At 42.6% G+C, this 15,060-nt stretch overlaps 1 protein-coding gene across 1 annotated transcript in view; it reads left to right on the forward strand.

The window, feature by feature from the left end:
* The window catches only part of MAP3K1 (mitogen-activated protein kinase kinase kinase 1), an 886,724-nt gene that overhangs the window by 442,966 nt on the left and 428,698 nt on the right, over positions 1–15,060 (forward strand). The window contains exon 9 of the mRNA XM_044063789.1: positions 12,379–12,565. Coding sequence (XP_043919724.1) covers positions 12,379–12,565 — 187 coding nt within the window. The remainder of the gene's footprint in view (positions 1–12,378; positions 12,566–15,060) is intronic.

The following is a 15,060-nucleotide window of genomic DNA, read 5'->3' on the forward strand; positions in this document are numbered from 1 at the left end:
AAAGCAACGGGGTGCTTCTACCTCCAAAGTTGGAGAAGACAAATCACAACCATACAGGAAGCAGTCCCAATGACTTCCCCCTGCCGGCACCAAGCACTTATGTCCTGGCAGCACCCTTAGGGGGCAAAATTAGCACTTTTTTCTCAAAATTGGCACATTATAACCCAGGACCAGTGAGTTCTAAATATAGTGTCACAAGGCTACAAGTTCCATTTCCATACCCTGCCAAAGGCAAATGGCTGGCCAGATCTGCCAAAAAATCAATGGGCAGAGGCGCAAAAACAAGTCTCATCCCTCATGGACATGGGGGCCATTCAACAAGTACCAGAGCAAGAGCAGGGACAAGGATTTTACTCAAGACTGTTCTTGGTACCCAGAAAGGACAAGGCCTGGAGACCAATACTGGACCTATCTATTCGGACCACATTCCTGGATATACCAAAATTCAAAATGTTGACTTTGCAGCAGCTTCTGCCCATGCTGGGCAAAAATGCTTGGCTTGTGACTTTAGACCTAAAAGAGGCATACCTGCATGTCCCAATCAGACTTTCATGCAGAAGATACCTTAGATTCAAGGCTGGCTCAATGCATTACCAATTCTCTGCACTGCCCTTTGGCTTATCTACTGCGCCTTTGTCTTCAGACAAAGAGGAATTCAAATATATCCTTACTTGGACGACTGCCTTATTCAAGCAGAGAACAAGGAAATTCTACTAAGGCATCTGGTGTTTGTAAAAAGATTATTTATTTGTCTAGGGTACACAGTAAACTAAAAGAAATCAAAACTAGTACCCTCTCAAGAGATATTCCTGGTGCAAGCTTAAATACAACTGCCCAGATGGCTTCTCACCCCAGACAAACAAAGGCAACTGACTTCTTTCTTCAAGATGTTGGCAACAAAGACAAAGTTATCTGCAAGAAAAATTCTGCAGGCTTTGGGCTTCATGGCATCCTGCTTTCTGCTAATTCCATATGCAAGACTGCATATGAGGAAACTACAATGGTATCTAAAAAGTGTTTGGACTCAACATTGTCACAGCCTGGAAACATGAATTACCCTCATTCCTTGTCTGTAACAGGAGTTTCGATGGTGGGCACAGGCCTGTCACCGCAACAAGGGACAGCCATTCACCCTACCCACAGCCAGGCAGTCAGTAACAACAGATGCTTCGGATTATGCCTGGGGGGGTCCATATGGCAGGAAAATGTATTCAGGGCACATGGCCCACAAGCCAAAGTCACCTTCATATCAATCAAAAAGAGATGCTGGCTGTTCAGAATGCCCCGACAGCTTTCAAGGATCTACTCCAACTACTGATAAGGACGGACAATACTACAGTCATGTGGTACATAAACAAACAGGGAGGCACTCATTCATACCCCCTCTGCAGACAAGCCATGACCTTGTGGGACACAACATTGACTTATCAAGTACACCTGCAAGCACAATTCCTGCCAGGAAAGAAAAATACTCTGGCAGACGAACTAAGCAGAAACCTCATGGATCCCCACGAGTGGAAACTGGATCCACAAGTCTTCAGCATGATAATAAAGAAATGGGGATGCCCAGACCTAGATCTGTTTGCCTCCCCTCACAACTGCCAACTACAGAGGTTCTGCACAAGGACGTATCACAAGCAAGCATGGAAAGTGGATGCTCTATCTTTCAGCTGGAAAACCCTAACAGTTTATGCCTTTCCTCATCTGCCTCTCCTTCTCAAGGTACTCCTAAAGGTCAGACAAGAGAAGCCAAAAATGATTCTGATTGCACCAGACTGGCCCCGCCAGCACTGGTACCCAATCCTAAAGAGATTGTCTCAAGGCCCAGCCTGGACATTGCCTCTAATTCCTCATTTACTGACCCAGCGAAACAATCAGATCCCGCACAGCCAGCTCAGAACCCTAAATCTGGCAGCATGGCGGATAATGTAGCCATTCCGAACACACCTCTCTCTAAAGCAGTGATGGATGTTATCTTGGAGGCCAGGAGGCCCAGTACCAGAAAATCTTATGCTGAAAAATGTAAAAGATTCTGTGCTTGGAACCAGGCACAAGGAATTGACACGGTTGTACCAAATGTTCCTCAGATTTTACAATATCTAACTGAGATGCTTGACAAAGGCCTATCCTTTTCATCAATCAAAATCCATGCCTCTGCCATTTCTGCTCATTACAATACAGAACCACCAATTTTTTCACATCCGCTGCTAAGACAGTACCTCAGTGGGGCCAAAAACATAAGACCTCCAAGGAGAGCACCAATACCTGCATGGGACCTCAATTATGTCTTGGAAAAACTTACACTGCCGCCTTTTGAGCCAGCTAATATAGCTGAAATAAAGTTCTTATCTTGGAAAACAGCTCTGCTCCTAGCAATAACCTCTGCAAGACAAGTCTCAGAGTTACAGGCACTCATGGCTGTGGAACCTTTTATCATTTTCCATCCAGACAGGGTTGAGGACGAACCCGACATTTATGCCTAAGGTAATGTCCAGTGTGGTCCTTGACCAAACCATTCATTTGCCTACCTTTTATCCAAACCCACATAATAAGGGTGAGAGACTCTTGCATTCTTTGGACATACACAGACAGCTACGATTCTACTTGGACAGAACTAAAGCTTTCAGAAAGACTGAGCAACTCTTAGTAGCATATGCTGCAGGATCACAAGGAAAGGCTATCTCAAAGCAGACTATTTCAAAATGGATAGGCCACTGCATTCGTCTCTGCTATTCACTACATGGCAAATCAGTGCCTAAGGGCATTAGCCTCACTCTACCAGAGCAGCAGCTACTTCAGCAGCCTTCCTCAGAGGAGTACCAACCAAAGACATTTTAGAGGCTGCAACTTGGAGTTCAGTACACACTTTTACCAAGCACTACCACTTACCTCTCTACTCTATATCCAGAGCAGGCTTTGCCACTGCAGTTCTGCAGGGCCTTATAGCCTCTCCTAATCCTATTTAGACCCAGCCACCCTACCTCAGCTTTGGGATTCAACCCAAGTGTAATGACTGCAACAGTGAAACACGATGAACATAGTACAGTTATGTACCTACCATAAATGTAGATGTTCAAGTTTATTCACTGTTGCAGTCCAAGTTACCCACCCACCATCCCCCTTTTTTCTTTGCTGGGACTTATCTGTACTTGTCTATCCTATACAACCTATGTAGTGTATTTGCTTGTAGATGAAGGAAATGTTTATTTTTGTGTATGCATACTTATTGGCATAATTTTCAGCCTACCAATTTGGGGGCACCTGACATCTGGGGCAAGAAAAACTGAAGAAAATGGCGTCGGCTGCATCTTTTATATCCCTGGCGCACTGACGTTAGGGAAGAGGCGACAGCAGCCGACGCCGGACCTAGACTTTGGAATTCAGGTCGACTGCGGGTAGCCTGCCAGTAGGATAACCCAAGTGTAATGACTGCAACAGTGAATACACTCGAACATCTACATTTATGGTAGGTACACAACTGTACTGTCTATGCCTTCCCCCCTCTGCCTCTACTCTCCAACGTCTTACTAAAAGTCAGACAGGAAAAACCAAAAATGATCCTAATTGTTCCGGACTGGCCTCGCCAGCACTGGTACCCGCTTCTAAAGAATATGTCGCACTTTCCTCAAACACCTCATCTACTGTCTCAGCAGAACTTTCAAATTCTACATACTCATCTCCAAAGTCTGAATCTTGCAGCATGGCTGATCAACTAATTATTCAAACCACATCTCTCAGTAAACCTGTGATGGGTGTCATTTTGGAAGCCAGAAGGCCTAGTACTAGAAAATCTTATGCTGATAAATGGAAGAGATTCTGTGCTTGGAAGCAAGCACAAGGAATAGACACAGCAAAGCTCAATATTCCTCAGATTTTACAATACTTAACTGAGATGCTTGACAAGGGCCTATCTTTTTCTTCAATAAAAATCCATGCCTCTGCCATCTCGGCTCATTACAACAGAGAGGGGAAGGCTATGTCAAAGCAGACTATTTCTAAATGGATAAGCCACTGCATTCGTTTCTGCTTTTTGCACCTTGGTAAACCTGTGCCCAAGGGGATCAGATCCCATTCCACCAGGGCTGCATCTACTTCAGCAGCTTCTCTCAGAGGGGGTCCTAACCAAAGAAATTCTAGAAGCTGCTACTTGGAGCTCTTTTCATACTTTCACAAAGCATTATCATTTACCTTTCTTCTCTAAATCCAGGGCAGGCTTTGCCACTGCATTCCTGCAGGGCCTTATAGTTGCTCCTAATGCTGTTTAGTTCCATCCTCCCATCCATAGCTTTGGGATTCTACCCAAATGTAATGACTGGAACAGTGAAACACGAAGAACATAGTACAGTTGTGTGCACTTACCATAAATGTAGATGTTTGAGTGTATTCACTGTTGCAGTCTGGGTTACCCACCCGCCATCCCCCATTCTATACCTTTTCTTTCCTTCACTATACTCAAAAGCCTTTGTGGTGTATTTGCTTTTAGTTGAAGGTAAATTTTATGTTTCTAAAAGTGCATTTATATATTTACAGTTTATTTATATGTATTTTTGCTCCCCATTTGGGGGGCACCTGACATCTGGGGCAAGAAAAACTGATTAAAATGGCATTGGCTGCATGTTTTATACCCCTGATGACCTGACGTCATGGAAGAGGAGACAGCGACTGACGCAGGACCCAAGACTTTGTTATTCAGGCCAACTGAGGGCAACCTGCCAGCAGATTACCCAAATGTAATGACTGCAACAGTGAATACACTCGAACATCTACATTTATGGTAAGTGTGCACAACTGTACTTTGTATGTGACATTTGTGCTCCCCACACAGAACGTAGGGCATAAAAGGGATGTATGGACGCAACTACCCAGAACAACTTTGCTGTCGTTTTTGCCATTTGGTCTGAATGCCTTGTTGCTGTACTGAATATTTAGCAGTCCTCACATAAGTGCCCTACTGGGATTGTGTTTACTTTTCTTGGTCTTGTATTTTATTTTACTACCTAGAGTTCAATTCGCCCAACAAGGGAAAATGTCAGTGTGGGAGGCAGAATCCATGTTAGGATTGTCACAAACAGTGTGTTTTTTGTTTGGGTGTTTCCCACGATCATACCTCTCATAGTATCTGTAAGGCATTTATGCCAAGAACACCCAGAAGCCATTTGTTTTCCCTGGCCATTTATCTTGAAAACCAGTGACTTAAACAGTTAGCCTAGGGAACCATGGCAGAATCCTTTAACCACTGTATACTCCCATTAGGTAGAAAGAATACCAAAGATTCTCGACCAGATTCTTTAGCTGTCCAGCCTCCACCAGAAATCCCTGTAGAATCAGGTAATAGCTGGGTAGGTTGTTTTGCATCTACGTTGGATTCCTATGCCATGACCCCCTTCAGAGATCGGCATGAGTCCATCTTTTCGCACATCCACTGAGACTTTGCAGGCATCTGCTCTGGATGTCGAGGGGAAACCACGGTTGATTATCTCGTGGGGTGGGGGTCCTAGAGGGATTCTGCAGATATTGGTCAGGAAGGAAGTTCTGGGTTTTCTTATCAAGTCTTGCCAAAGGTCGGAACCTCAGGTATTTGTTACGTCTGACGTCTCTTCCAAGAAAAGACAAAAACTGAAGCATGTTTCAGTCCATCCTAAGGATCCTCAAAGGGGAATGTCAACAATTTAATCAGGGCTTGTTTTCTACCTTAATGGCCCTAAAGCTTCCTCAAGTGGTTTCATTACCCGCTCCTCCTTGGACCTTTTTTATTTATATGTCCTGCTGATCCTGTTGTGGTGTGCCTGTCTTCTGACAAACAACCTAAACTTTTGCCTTCTGATAAAGGTAATAGGGCAATGGAGAGGATTGGTAAGAAAGTTTACACTGCTTCTACTTTGGCCTTTAGGGCTATTAATTACCAGACCCACATGACCAGGTGTGCTGTGGACTTGATTGCTCAAGGTTGTCAGGTTATCTCTGACCTCCCTGATTCTGAAGGTATATCCTCTGCCTCATCTTTTTTAGGTTCTGCTTGTCAAGTAGCTCGCCACTTTGTTAAATGTAGTTGTGATGCTGCTGACACCAAGTCTAGGGCTGCAGCTTTTGGGTCTGTTGTGAGACATTATTTTTGGCTTCATCTGCAGTCTCTAGGACATTAATGCCAAGTTGTTGGATGCTGCTTGGGAAAGCACGCATCTTTTTGTGACTGTTGCTGCTGACATGTTAAGTCTCTTTAAGAGAAAGGCAAAGCCTTGCAAGACCTTTAAACATATTTGTGTCTCTCCTGTTCCTATGTTCCAGAAAAATTATCCTTCTATGTCTGCTTTTATTCACAGGCAACCTTGCCAGGCTTCTAAGGGTAGGAAGAGTGGGAGGCGGGCCCCCTCTGGTAAGGTTTCTCAGATTTCTGTCCCAGAAGCCTCCTTTATGTGATAAGCCTGCTTGTCTTTGACAGGTCAACCCCCCCCCCCCCACCCTTCTTTTAGACCAGGTTCCTTTGTCCCTTTGGCTCTGCCTTTGTCTTCCAAATTGGCATCTCATCACTTCAGACTCTTGGGTTCTTTCTGTCATCCATCTGGGTTACTTCATAGTATGGAAATCTCTCCTTCCTTTTTCCGTGATTCCTTAGCCTCCTCTAGAGCAACTTCTTCATTTCCTGGTGGTTCTAGGATCCCCGCTGAGCCAGGGAACCATTCAGCCTGTCCCCCTTCCCAAGTGGGGAAAGGGGGGTTTTATTCCAAGATGTTCCTGTTTCCTCGAAAGGAGGGTACTTGGAGACCTATTTTGGATCTCTCCCGTCCCAGCACCTTTTCAAGGTCCCTTGTTTTCAGATGCTTACCCTTCAAACTCTTTGTTTCTTCTTTTTATTATCCCAGGCTTTTCTGGTGTCCTTGGATTTGAAAGCTGTTCACCTTCATATCCTATTCACCCAGTTTTCAGGAAGATTTCTCTGTATTTTCCTCTCATTTTCAGTTCTCTGATTTTCCCTTTGGCCTCTGTACTGCCTCGAAGTATTGACAAACTCCCTAGCTTCAGTGATGGTCTTCTGCAGGCTCCAAGGCATTCAGATTTTCCTTATCTATCATCATACCATCTGCCATACCATCTGGCATGGAAGACTGATGTCCTTTCCTTGGAAAGGGATGTTTCTTTATGCTTTCCCTCCTTGTCCTCTACTTCCAAGGGTCCTGCAGAATATTCAGCTGGACTCCCCATAATGCTTGCTAGTGACTCCATTTTTGCTAATGCATCTAACCAGTGGCAGTCATTGCAAGTTACCTCACTGGTTGGATCTCCTCACATAGGACAAGAGGTCTCTCATCCATCCCCACTTGTCCACTCTGCAGCTGACACTGTGGATGATGGGGCTTTGGTCCCTTTCAGGGACTTCTTTTCTGAGGACAGGCTCAGGGTTTTGCAGGAGGCAAGGAAACCTCACCCAGAAAATCTTACATGTCTGAATAGAAAAGATTTTTGGTCTGGTGCCATGTTCGTAACCAGGACCCTTTTTCAGGACAGGGTCCCTCTGGTTCTCTCTTATTTGTGTAATTTGCTATAGTCTGGCTTGGCCTATTCTTCTGTGAAGAAGGCCCATTTGTCAGTCGTGTCTGCTTTCCTGCCATTCAATCCTCCTTTGACTTCTCATTTTGAGGTCAAGCAATTTCTTAAATGCATCTTGGATATTAGGCTTCTAAAAAAAACATATTCCTCCTCCATGGGACCTTAATTTTGTTTTGGAAAATTTGACTCAGGCTCCTTTTGAGCCTGCAGATTCGACTTCTTTGCAGCATTGTACCTGGAAGACTGTTTTTGTTGCTGGCTCTTACTTCTCCTCTGAGGGTTTCTGAGCTTCAGGCCCTTATGGCCATTCCTCCTTTTTTGTTTTTCACAGGGATAGGGTGTCCCTTTGTACCAATTCTTCTTTTATGCTCAAGGTAGTAAATGAGTTGTCCTTGAATCAGAAGATACAATTTCCTTCCTTTTTCCCTTCTCCTCTGTCGGCTAATGAGAGGGTCCTGCATACCTTGGATTTGTGCACACAGTTCCATTACTGTTTTGGTAAAACTAGGACTGTTCTTAAGTCTGATCAGCTTTTTGTTTCCTTTCATCCCAGGTCTTTGGATTTAGCTGTTTCAAAGCAAACCATTTCCTCCTGGATGCCTAAGGCCATTTCCTTTTGTTGTTGTTTCATGGAAAATCTCTGTCTACTTGTTACAGCTCATTCCACTAGGACTGTTGTTTCTTCTGATGCCTTCTTCAAGGCATTGGACACCAATTCCATCCTTCAGGCTGCTACTTGTTCTTTCGTCCATACTGTTGCAAAGCATTATAATTTGGATATAGTTTCTAGGACTAGTGCAGATTTTGCTAAAACCATTTTATGGGGGGTTTGCTGGAGGCTGTTTTTCAGCCTTCCACCTCCCATTCTGTTTCTTGAGCTTTTTTACTCTGCCTTCTATGTAGAATAATGCAACAATGATATAGAAGGACATAGTACAGCTGTGTAAAATTTTACCATAACAGTAGATGTCCTTCTCTTCGTTGTTGCAGTATTCGCTCCCTTCCTCCAACCCGCTCTTGTTTGTTCTACATTTTTCTCTCTGAAGGTGCGTCGACTCATTTGTCCTATGGGGACTCTCCTCTTCTGGAGCAATTCATTTCTGGATAATTGCATCTGTATGTCACTTTTATACCTTACGTTCTGGTCAGGGAGCATAAATGTGACATACGGTGCATTTGTTTATTTATTTACATTTGTTGACCGGGAGTGTCCGACTGGATGTAGGTCCATTTTCAGTGGAGGCCCAGGGAGAAAAGCTCCACAGTTAAAATATACAGACAGTAGTTACATTGGATTTACATAGCGATTAACAATTTGATTAACATAGCAATTAATTACAAACATAGTTACAGATGAAGAACATAGTACATCAGTAGACAACTAGAATCTTTGTCTGCGTAGTACATAACATACATTAACAATTGTTACAATAAGAAGTTCCTGCTGTATAATAAGTAGTAGGCTTATGAGCATCCGAGCTTGCTATAATCAAGGTAGTTAGTGGGATGGAAAGAAAGGTAGTGGTTGGATGGGGTGGGTGATATTCGAGTGGGAGTTGCAAGGGCATAGCCAGCATGTTTTAGTTGCGCTTTTAGTAAAGTTTTGAAGTGGGTGCATGATGGTACGGAGATAATTGTGGGTGGGAGGGAGTTCCATAATTTGGCTATGGCGCAAGAGAATAGTGCTTCACCAGCAGAGTTATTGGCTTTAGTGATCTGCAAGTGATTTTTGTTGCTGGATCTTGGTGGTCTGGTGGTGCGATAGGGTTAGAGTAGATTCTGGAGGGATGGGACATTTAGTGGATGGTTTACTAGTTTGTGGGCGAGTGTGAGTTGATACCATTGAAGGAGGTGAGGGAGCTCAAGCCAGCCCATTTCAGCAAGTGAGAGACAGTGGTGACTACGGCAGGATGCCCCTGTGGCGAATTTGGCGATTTTGTTGTTGCAAGTCTCTAGCTTGTTTAGATTACATTGCCTTAGGTTGGTATATATTGGAGAGGCATAAAGTAGGGTGGAGATAAGGTGAGAATTTGCTACTGAAATCTTTGCTGTTTTGGGGAGAAGTTGCTTATTTCTGTATAATGCTCCTAGTTTTTTGTGGACTTTTTTTATGGTCATGGATATGTGAATGTCAAATTTTAGTTTATTGTCTATTTCCACTCCTAGCAATTTGGTGTGTTCTGTTGGGTGTATAGTGGTGTTGTCTTTTGCTGTGATGTTAAAGTGAGAGTTGTTTTGAGTATTTTTGGTGGGTTGGAAGATGAGTAGTTTAGTTTTGTTTGGGTTGAGTATTAATTGGGCATTGGATAACCAAGTTTCAACAGAGGAAAAGGCTTCCTGTATGACTTTTTGCAGTTTGGGTAGGGACTGGGCTGAGCAGATGATGGTTGAGTCATCTGCATATTGTATGACTGTGCCATGTTTGGTGGCAGAGGCTAGAGTATTGGTGAAAATAGAGAAGAGTAGGGGTCCAAGGATGGATCCTTGGTGAACACCTATAGAGACAGGCAGTTGGGGAGATATGTCATTCTGCCATACAATGGATTGTTGGCGGTCAGACAGGTAACTCTGAAACCAGTTGGTGACTGATTGAGAGAAGGATAGGTTATTGAAGACAGAGATGAGTTGTTTGTGTGGGACCATGTCATGCTTTAGATAGGTCTAGGAAAGTAGCAGAGGAGAAATAGCCATTGTTTTTATGCTGAAGGATAGTGTTAGTAAAGGAGAGTAAGGCAGTGGTGGTGCTATGGTTTGGTCGGAAACCATGCTGAGTATTGGAAAGGCGGTTGTTAGTGAGGAGGTAGTCTGAGACCTGAGAGTGAAACTGCCAAGTATTGGGCTGCTCTAGTTGGGTGATCCCTCCTATGTAGAATACTGCCAACAGTGAAGAGAAAGACATCTGCTGTTAAGGTAAGATTTTACCCAACTGTACTTTTTACAGGAAGCAAATTTAAATTAAGTAATATAAACAGAGGACAACCTTTGAGAAGAAACGGGCATTGCTTCATGGCAGAGAACAAGGAAAGCAGCAAGGCACGGGGGGATTAAAAGCCCTGTCCCTCGCAGGATCCTCTTGTCCAGTACTGACTGTTCCCTATCTCCCACTCCGTCCCCTTCTTTCCTGTCTTCCTTCCTCTTGGGCAGCAAGTTAGCCCACTTCAGGGACGGCAGTTTCAGTCTGACGTCAAAAGGTTATTACGAAACTTAATTTCCCAGGGATTCAAATTGTAGTTCAGTTCTCTGTCCATTCATACAGATATTCTCAGTACCTCTAGACCAAGCCACCTTAGTCTTAGAGGTCCGCCAGCAGCTGAGTTTGTGTGGAACAGTGAAAATAATTCCCTTTGTGGAAGAGGGAAGGCATTGCACTCAAAACTTTGTGGTCCTTAGGAAGAATAGTCTTTGAAGGCCAGCTCTGGACCTGTCCAAATTAACATGTTTCTGAAAATCAAGAAATTTGAAGCATTTCACTGTCAGAACCCACTTTTTTTATTTTTCCAGGGTACCCTGTTAGTCACCCTGGACTTGAATACCGATCTTAGTCCACGGGGATTATAGGAATTTTCTCATATTTGCAGTGGGTAAGACACTTCCAGGTTTTTCAGTTTTGGTCTATCCACTGCACTCAATAGTGTTTACCAAATGCCAAGTCCTAGTGTTCATCTCACTGAGCTCAAGAAGCATTAAGGTTTTCTCTCACTTCACTTACTGCTTCACTCAAGCCTCATTGATGGGGGGTATTGGGCATATCATTGGCTTTAACTATGACCATTTTAACCTGTGTGGGATTTTTTCAATTTCTTAAAAGACAGCCTGAAGTAGGAGACCACCAGAGTTTTCCAAGGAGTGTACCTGGATGTGGGAAATAGACTCTTCCTTCCCAGAAGAAAAGCAAGCACAGCACTAACTGTAATTAGATGACAGCTGTTGTACTGGCCTTGAAAGGTTTTTAGGACGGAACTGAAACCAGGAGTATTAGAGATGAGTATAGACGCTATATATATTTGCATCATCACCACCAACTAAAATAAATGTACAGAGATCACATGGAATAAAATTAAACTTTTTATTAAACAAAGCAGTAGACAGTATGTTTAATAAAAAGAATTCAGTTATACTCCTTCCAACTTATGGCAGGTCTGTGGAATGTGGGGGGAAACCAGATCATCCAAAGAAAACAAACACAAACATAAGCAGGACAGGCACACTTCGCAAGGAAGGCACCCTAGCTGTTATGTATTGAGTATTTTTATTTTCTTTGTATGGCTTCTGGTGCAGACTGTACTGTTTCTGTTGCATGTCTTCTTTTAATATTCTGTTTACTTTTCCTGGATTTAGATGTACATTACTGAAAGACAGTATTATGAAATTTGATCCATTTTTCCGAAAGGGGAGTATTGTTCATTGAAGAAGTGCTTTCCTTTGCCTGGTCCTAACTCAGTTTCTGATTTTTTTTTTTTTTCAAACTTCATTTAAAAGTGTACCTTAAAACTCTATTATGGTTATGGTTACAATCAAGTCTGAAGGATTTAGGTTGTAGTATCACTGAGTCATTTTTCTTACCTAAAAACAGATGGTGTATTATCTTTCCCACTTGTGAATCTAGAATTTTCCAGTAATGTCACTTTCATGTACTCTTGATGATATGATGCGAGTTTTATCAAGTTAACAAATTTTGCAGTCATCTGTTTGGGAATATTTCATTACAGGAAATGTAGCAGATACCTTAACCAGGATTTATATTCTCTGTGTGCATGTGTGTCTTTTATACGTGATATTTATTGTGTTCTTGTATTGAAAATAGCAACTAAATGGTTTGTCTGTAATCAACAGCCATGAACTACCAAGTCCTGTAGATGGTCAATCTGCAATAAGGCCTATCCAGCAACCAAACAGCCAGCATCACCAGTCTGTTTCTGGAACACCAAGGAGGCAACAGGATGGTGGCTTTAACTTAACTCATTATGGGGTGCAGCAGATACCGCCAGCATACAAAGAAGTATCTGAGCCTTGGATTCAGGTTAATATAAATGTTCAAGTTTGTATGATGTTAATCGTAGTGGTTGTGGTTAGACACGTCTTTAAGAATTTAATTTGATAGGCTTAAATTTATAATTTATTTGTTTTAACCTATCGGTGAGGACCCACATTGGTAGGTCCTTTGTCTGGCTTTATAAATCCGTACAGTCAAAATTTGGTGTCTTTTTTTTTTTTTTTGTAAGATTCTGTGCTTGGGAGTGCCAAGCACGTTATCATGCCCTTGGGTCATGTGTGTGCATGTGTTAAATTTTCTACAAGTTGTATTAAAATTTTCAATAGCCTTGAATTTTCTGTAGATATTTTTATTTAACATGTGCTGACTGGGAAAGTCCGACTAGGACAGAGCCTATTTTCAGCTGAAGCCCGGGGAGAAATGCTCCAGATGTATGTCTTTGGAATGTGGGAGGAAACCGGAGTACCCAGAGGAAACCCACGCAAATGCAGTAAAGACATGTACACTCTCCACAGAAGGCACCCCAGCTGAAAATTAAACCGAATAACTTCTTTGGACAAGCCTTCTCTTTTTGGGAACTTTACACAGGCCTACCTAGCAAAAAATGTAAAAGAATCACTACTTAGCAAAGTGGAAAAGGTTCATCTCCTAGGTTCATAGGTGTTTACTAGGCCAACGACCATAAGGGCCTTTTTAAGCCTAGCCATGCATCCTAAATGTCTGACGAATTCTGATACCCTTGATAAGTGTAAGCATGGGCCCGAGAGATGAAGCATTTACAGGTTACCTGTTTGTGATCACTAAAACTCATCTATGGTGTCACTCCAGGGACTTTGACCCCAAAAAGACTGATGTGACATTGGTCCTTGTGAATACCTATCAAACCTTTGCAAATCAGGCTTGCACATCTGTAAACGTTCATGCTTCTGCTTCTTGCTTGCCTTTGGAACCCCTTCTGTATTCTATACCTTCAGTTAAGCAGCTCCTTATGGGAGTCTTTCACCTTAGGCCACACAAGACAAATGACTCCTTCGTGGGACATTAATTTCATGTTATAGAAGCTGACGCTACCTTCCTGTGAACCAGCAGCATCTTACCCATTTCATTTTTTCTGGAAGATGCTGTTCCTAGTGACAGGCATGTTTCAAAACTGCAAGGGTTAATGTGCAAAGAGATGTTTCTTATGAACCAGCCCTTCTTTTGTGCTTAAGGAGGCTACTGAATGGCTATTAAGTTAAACCATTCAGCTTCCAGTATTTTTTTCACTAAACCACATAATTCAGAAGAAGGACCCTGTGACCTTGGATGAGCACAGACTGCTTACATTTTTCTTACATAGAATAAAAGTGTTCAGGAAAGCTGACCAGCTATTTGTTTCTTTTGCAAAAGGGAAGTAGTGTAAGCCTGATGACAAAAAAAATCTTTACAAGAGGCTGCATCATTGCATTTTGCTGTTATCATGGGAAGAAAGTCTCAGGCTGTATTAGAATACATTCCGCTAGAGGCCAGTTTTGAAGTAGCTGCCTTTTCTCCTGCTAATGTGCAAGACCTGGTTTAATAGATGTCCCAAATTAAATCAGTGCTGCAGTATTCTTAACATATGGGATTTGATATTGTCCCTTTTATTGGTTCCTCAACAACTGGGTATCTGATCCGATTCGACCACATACACTAGACTCTCAGATCCAACTCACAAGGTCCTTCCTCTACCCATAATGCCCCAGTCAGCTAACTGTACTTCACATCTAATAATAATAAGTCACCATAATGCTACAGGGAATTTTTCTACTTATTGAAAGTAGTTGTTTGCTTTTAAATTTTTCAAGCTTCCACTCTTGATTGTTATTTTTCAGGTATCTTTACCTATAGTTTTTTTTCCTGTCTCTTGTTCTAGCTTTTTCTAGATTTTTCTCTACCATTGTTGGTGTTTGACTGTACTCCTTACTAATTTTTTTTCTACCTTCTAGAAAATATTCTCTTCTACCATTGCTGGTAGTTGGCATTAAAAAAAAAAAAAAAAAACTAAAAAAGCTTTTTTCTTCTTACTTTCCATTTTCTGCCTTTAATCCATTTTTGCCATTATTTTCTTCAGAAAGTGCACTTCCCGTGGGCATAGAATCTAACTCTGATGGCCTTAGGGAGTGTGACTCTTGTCTCGGAGTGTCACACCTTAATGCTGACTGCTGCATTTGTGCTGCTTTTAATTGCAAGGCACTTGGTGATAGAAGGAATAAGCTGATTCTTAAAGGGTTGCTGCCACCTTCTTCTTCTTCTGCAGGGGCTCAAACCCCCAGTAAACCTAACAAATCCTCTTTGTAGGTGAAGGATGCACATAAGCGGGTCCCCACCCACTCTCCAAAGGCTGCTACCTCTACCTTTTCTTCTTCAGAGCCTCCAGAGTCTAAAAACATCGGATCCAACTTCTTTGGATCCTGAGAGGAAGCACTCTGATCCCATGCCCTTGGGATCTGTTCTTCAAGCTAACTCTCCTCAAACCCACTGACCCGGGTTCACTCTAGACA

The sequence above is a fragment of the Protopterus annectens genome, chromosome 2.part2, assembly GCF_019279795.1.
Source record: "Protopterus annectens isolate FY-2018-M chromosome 2.part2, PAN1.0, whole genome shotgun sequence".
NCBI classification, from domain to species: Eukaryota; Metazoa; Chordata; order Ceratodontiformes; family Protopteridae; genus Protopterus; species Protopterus annectens.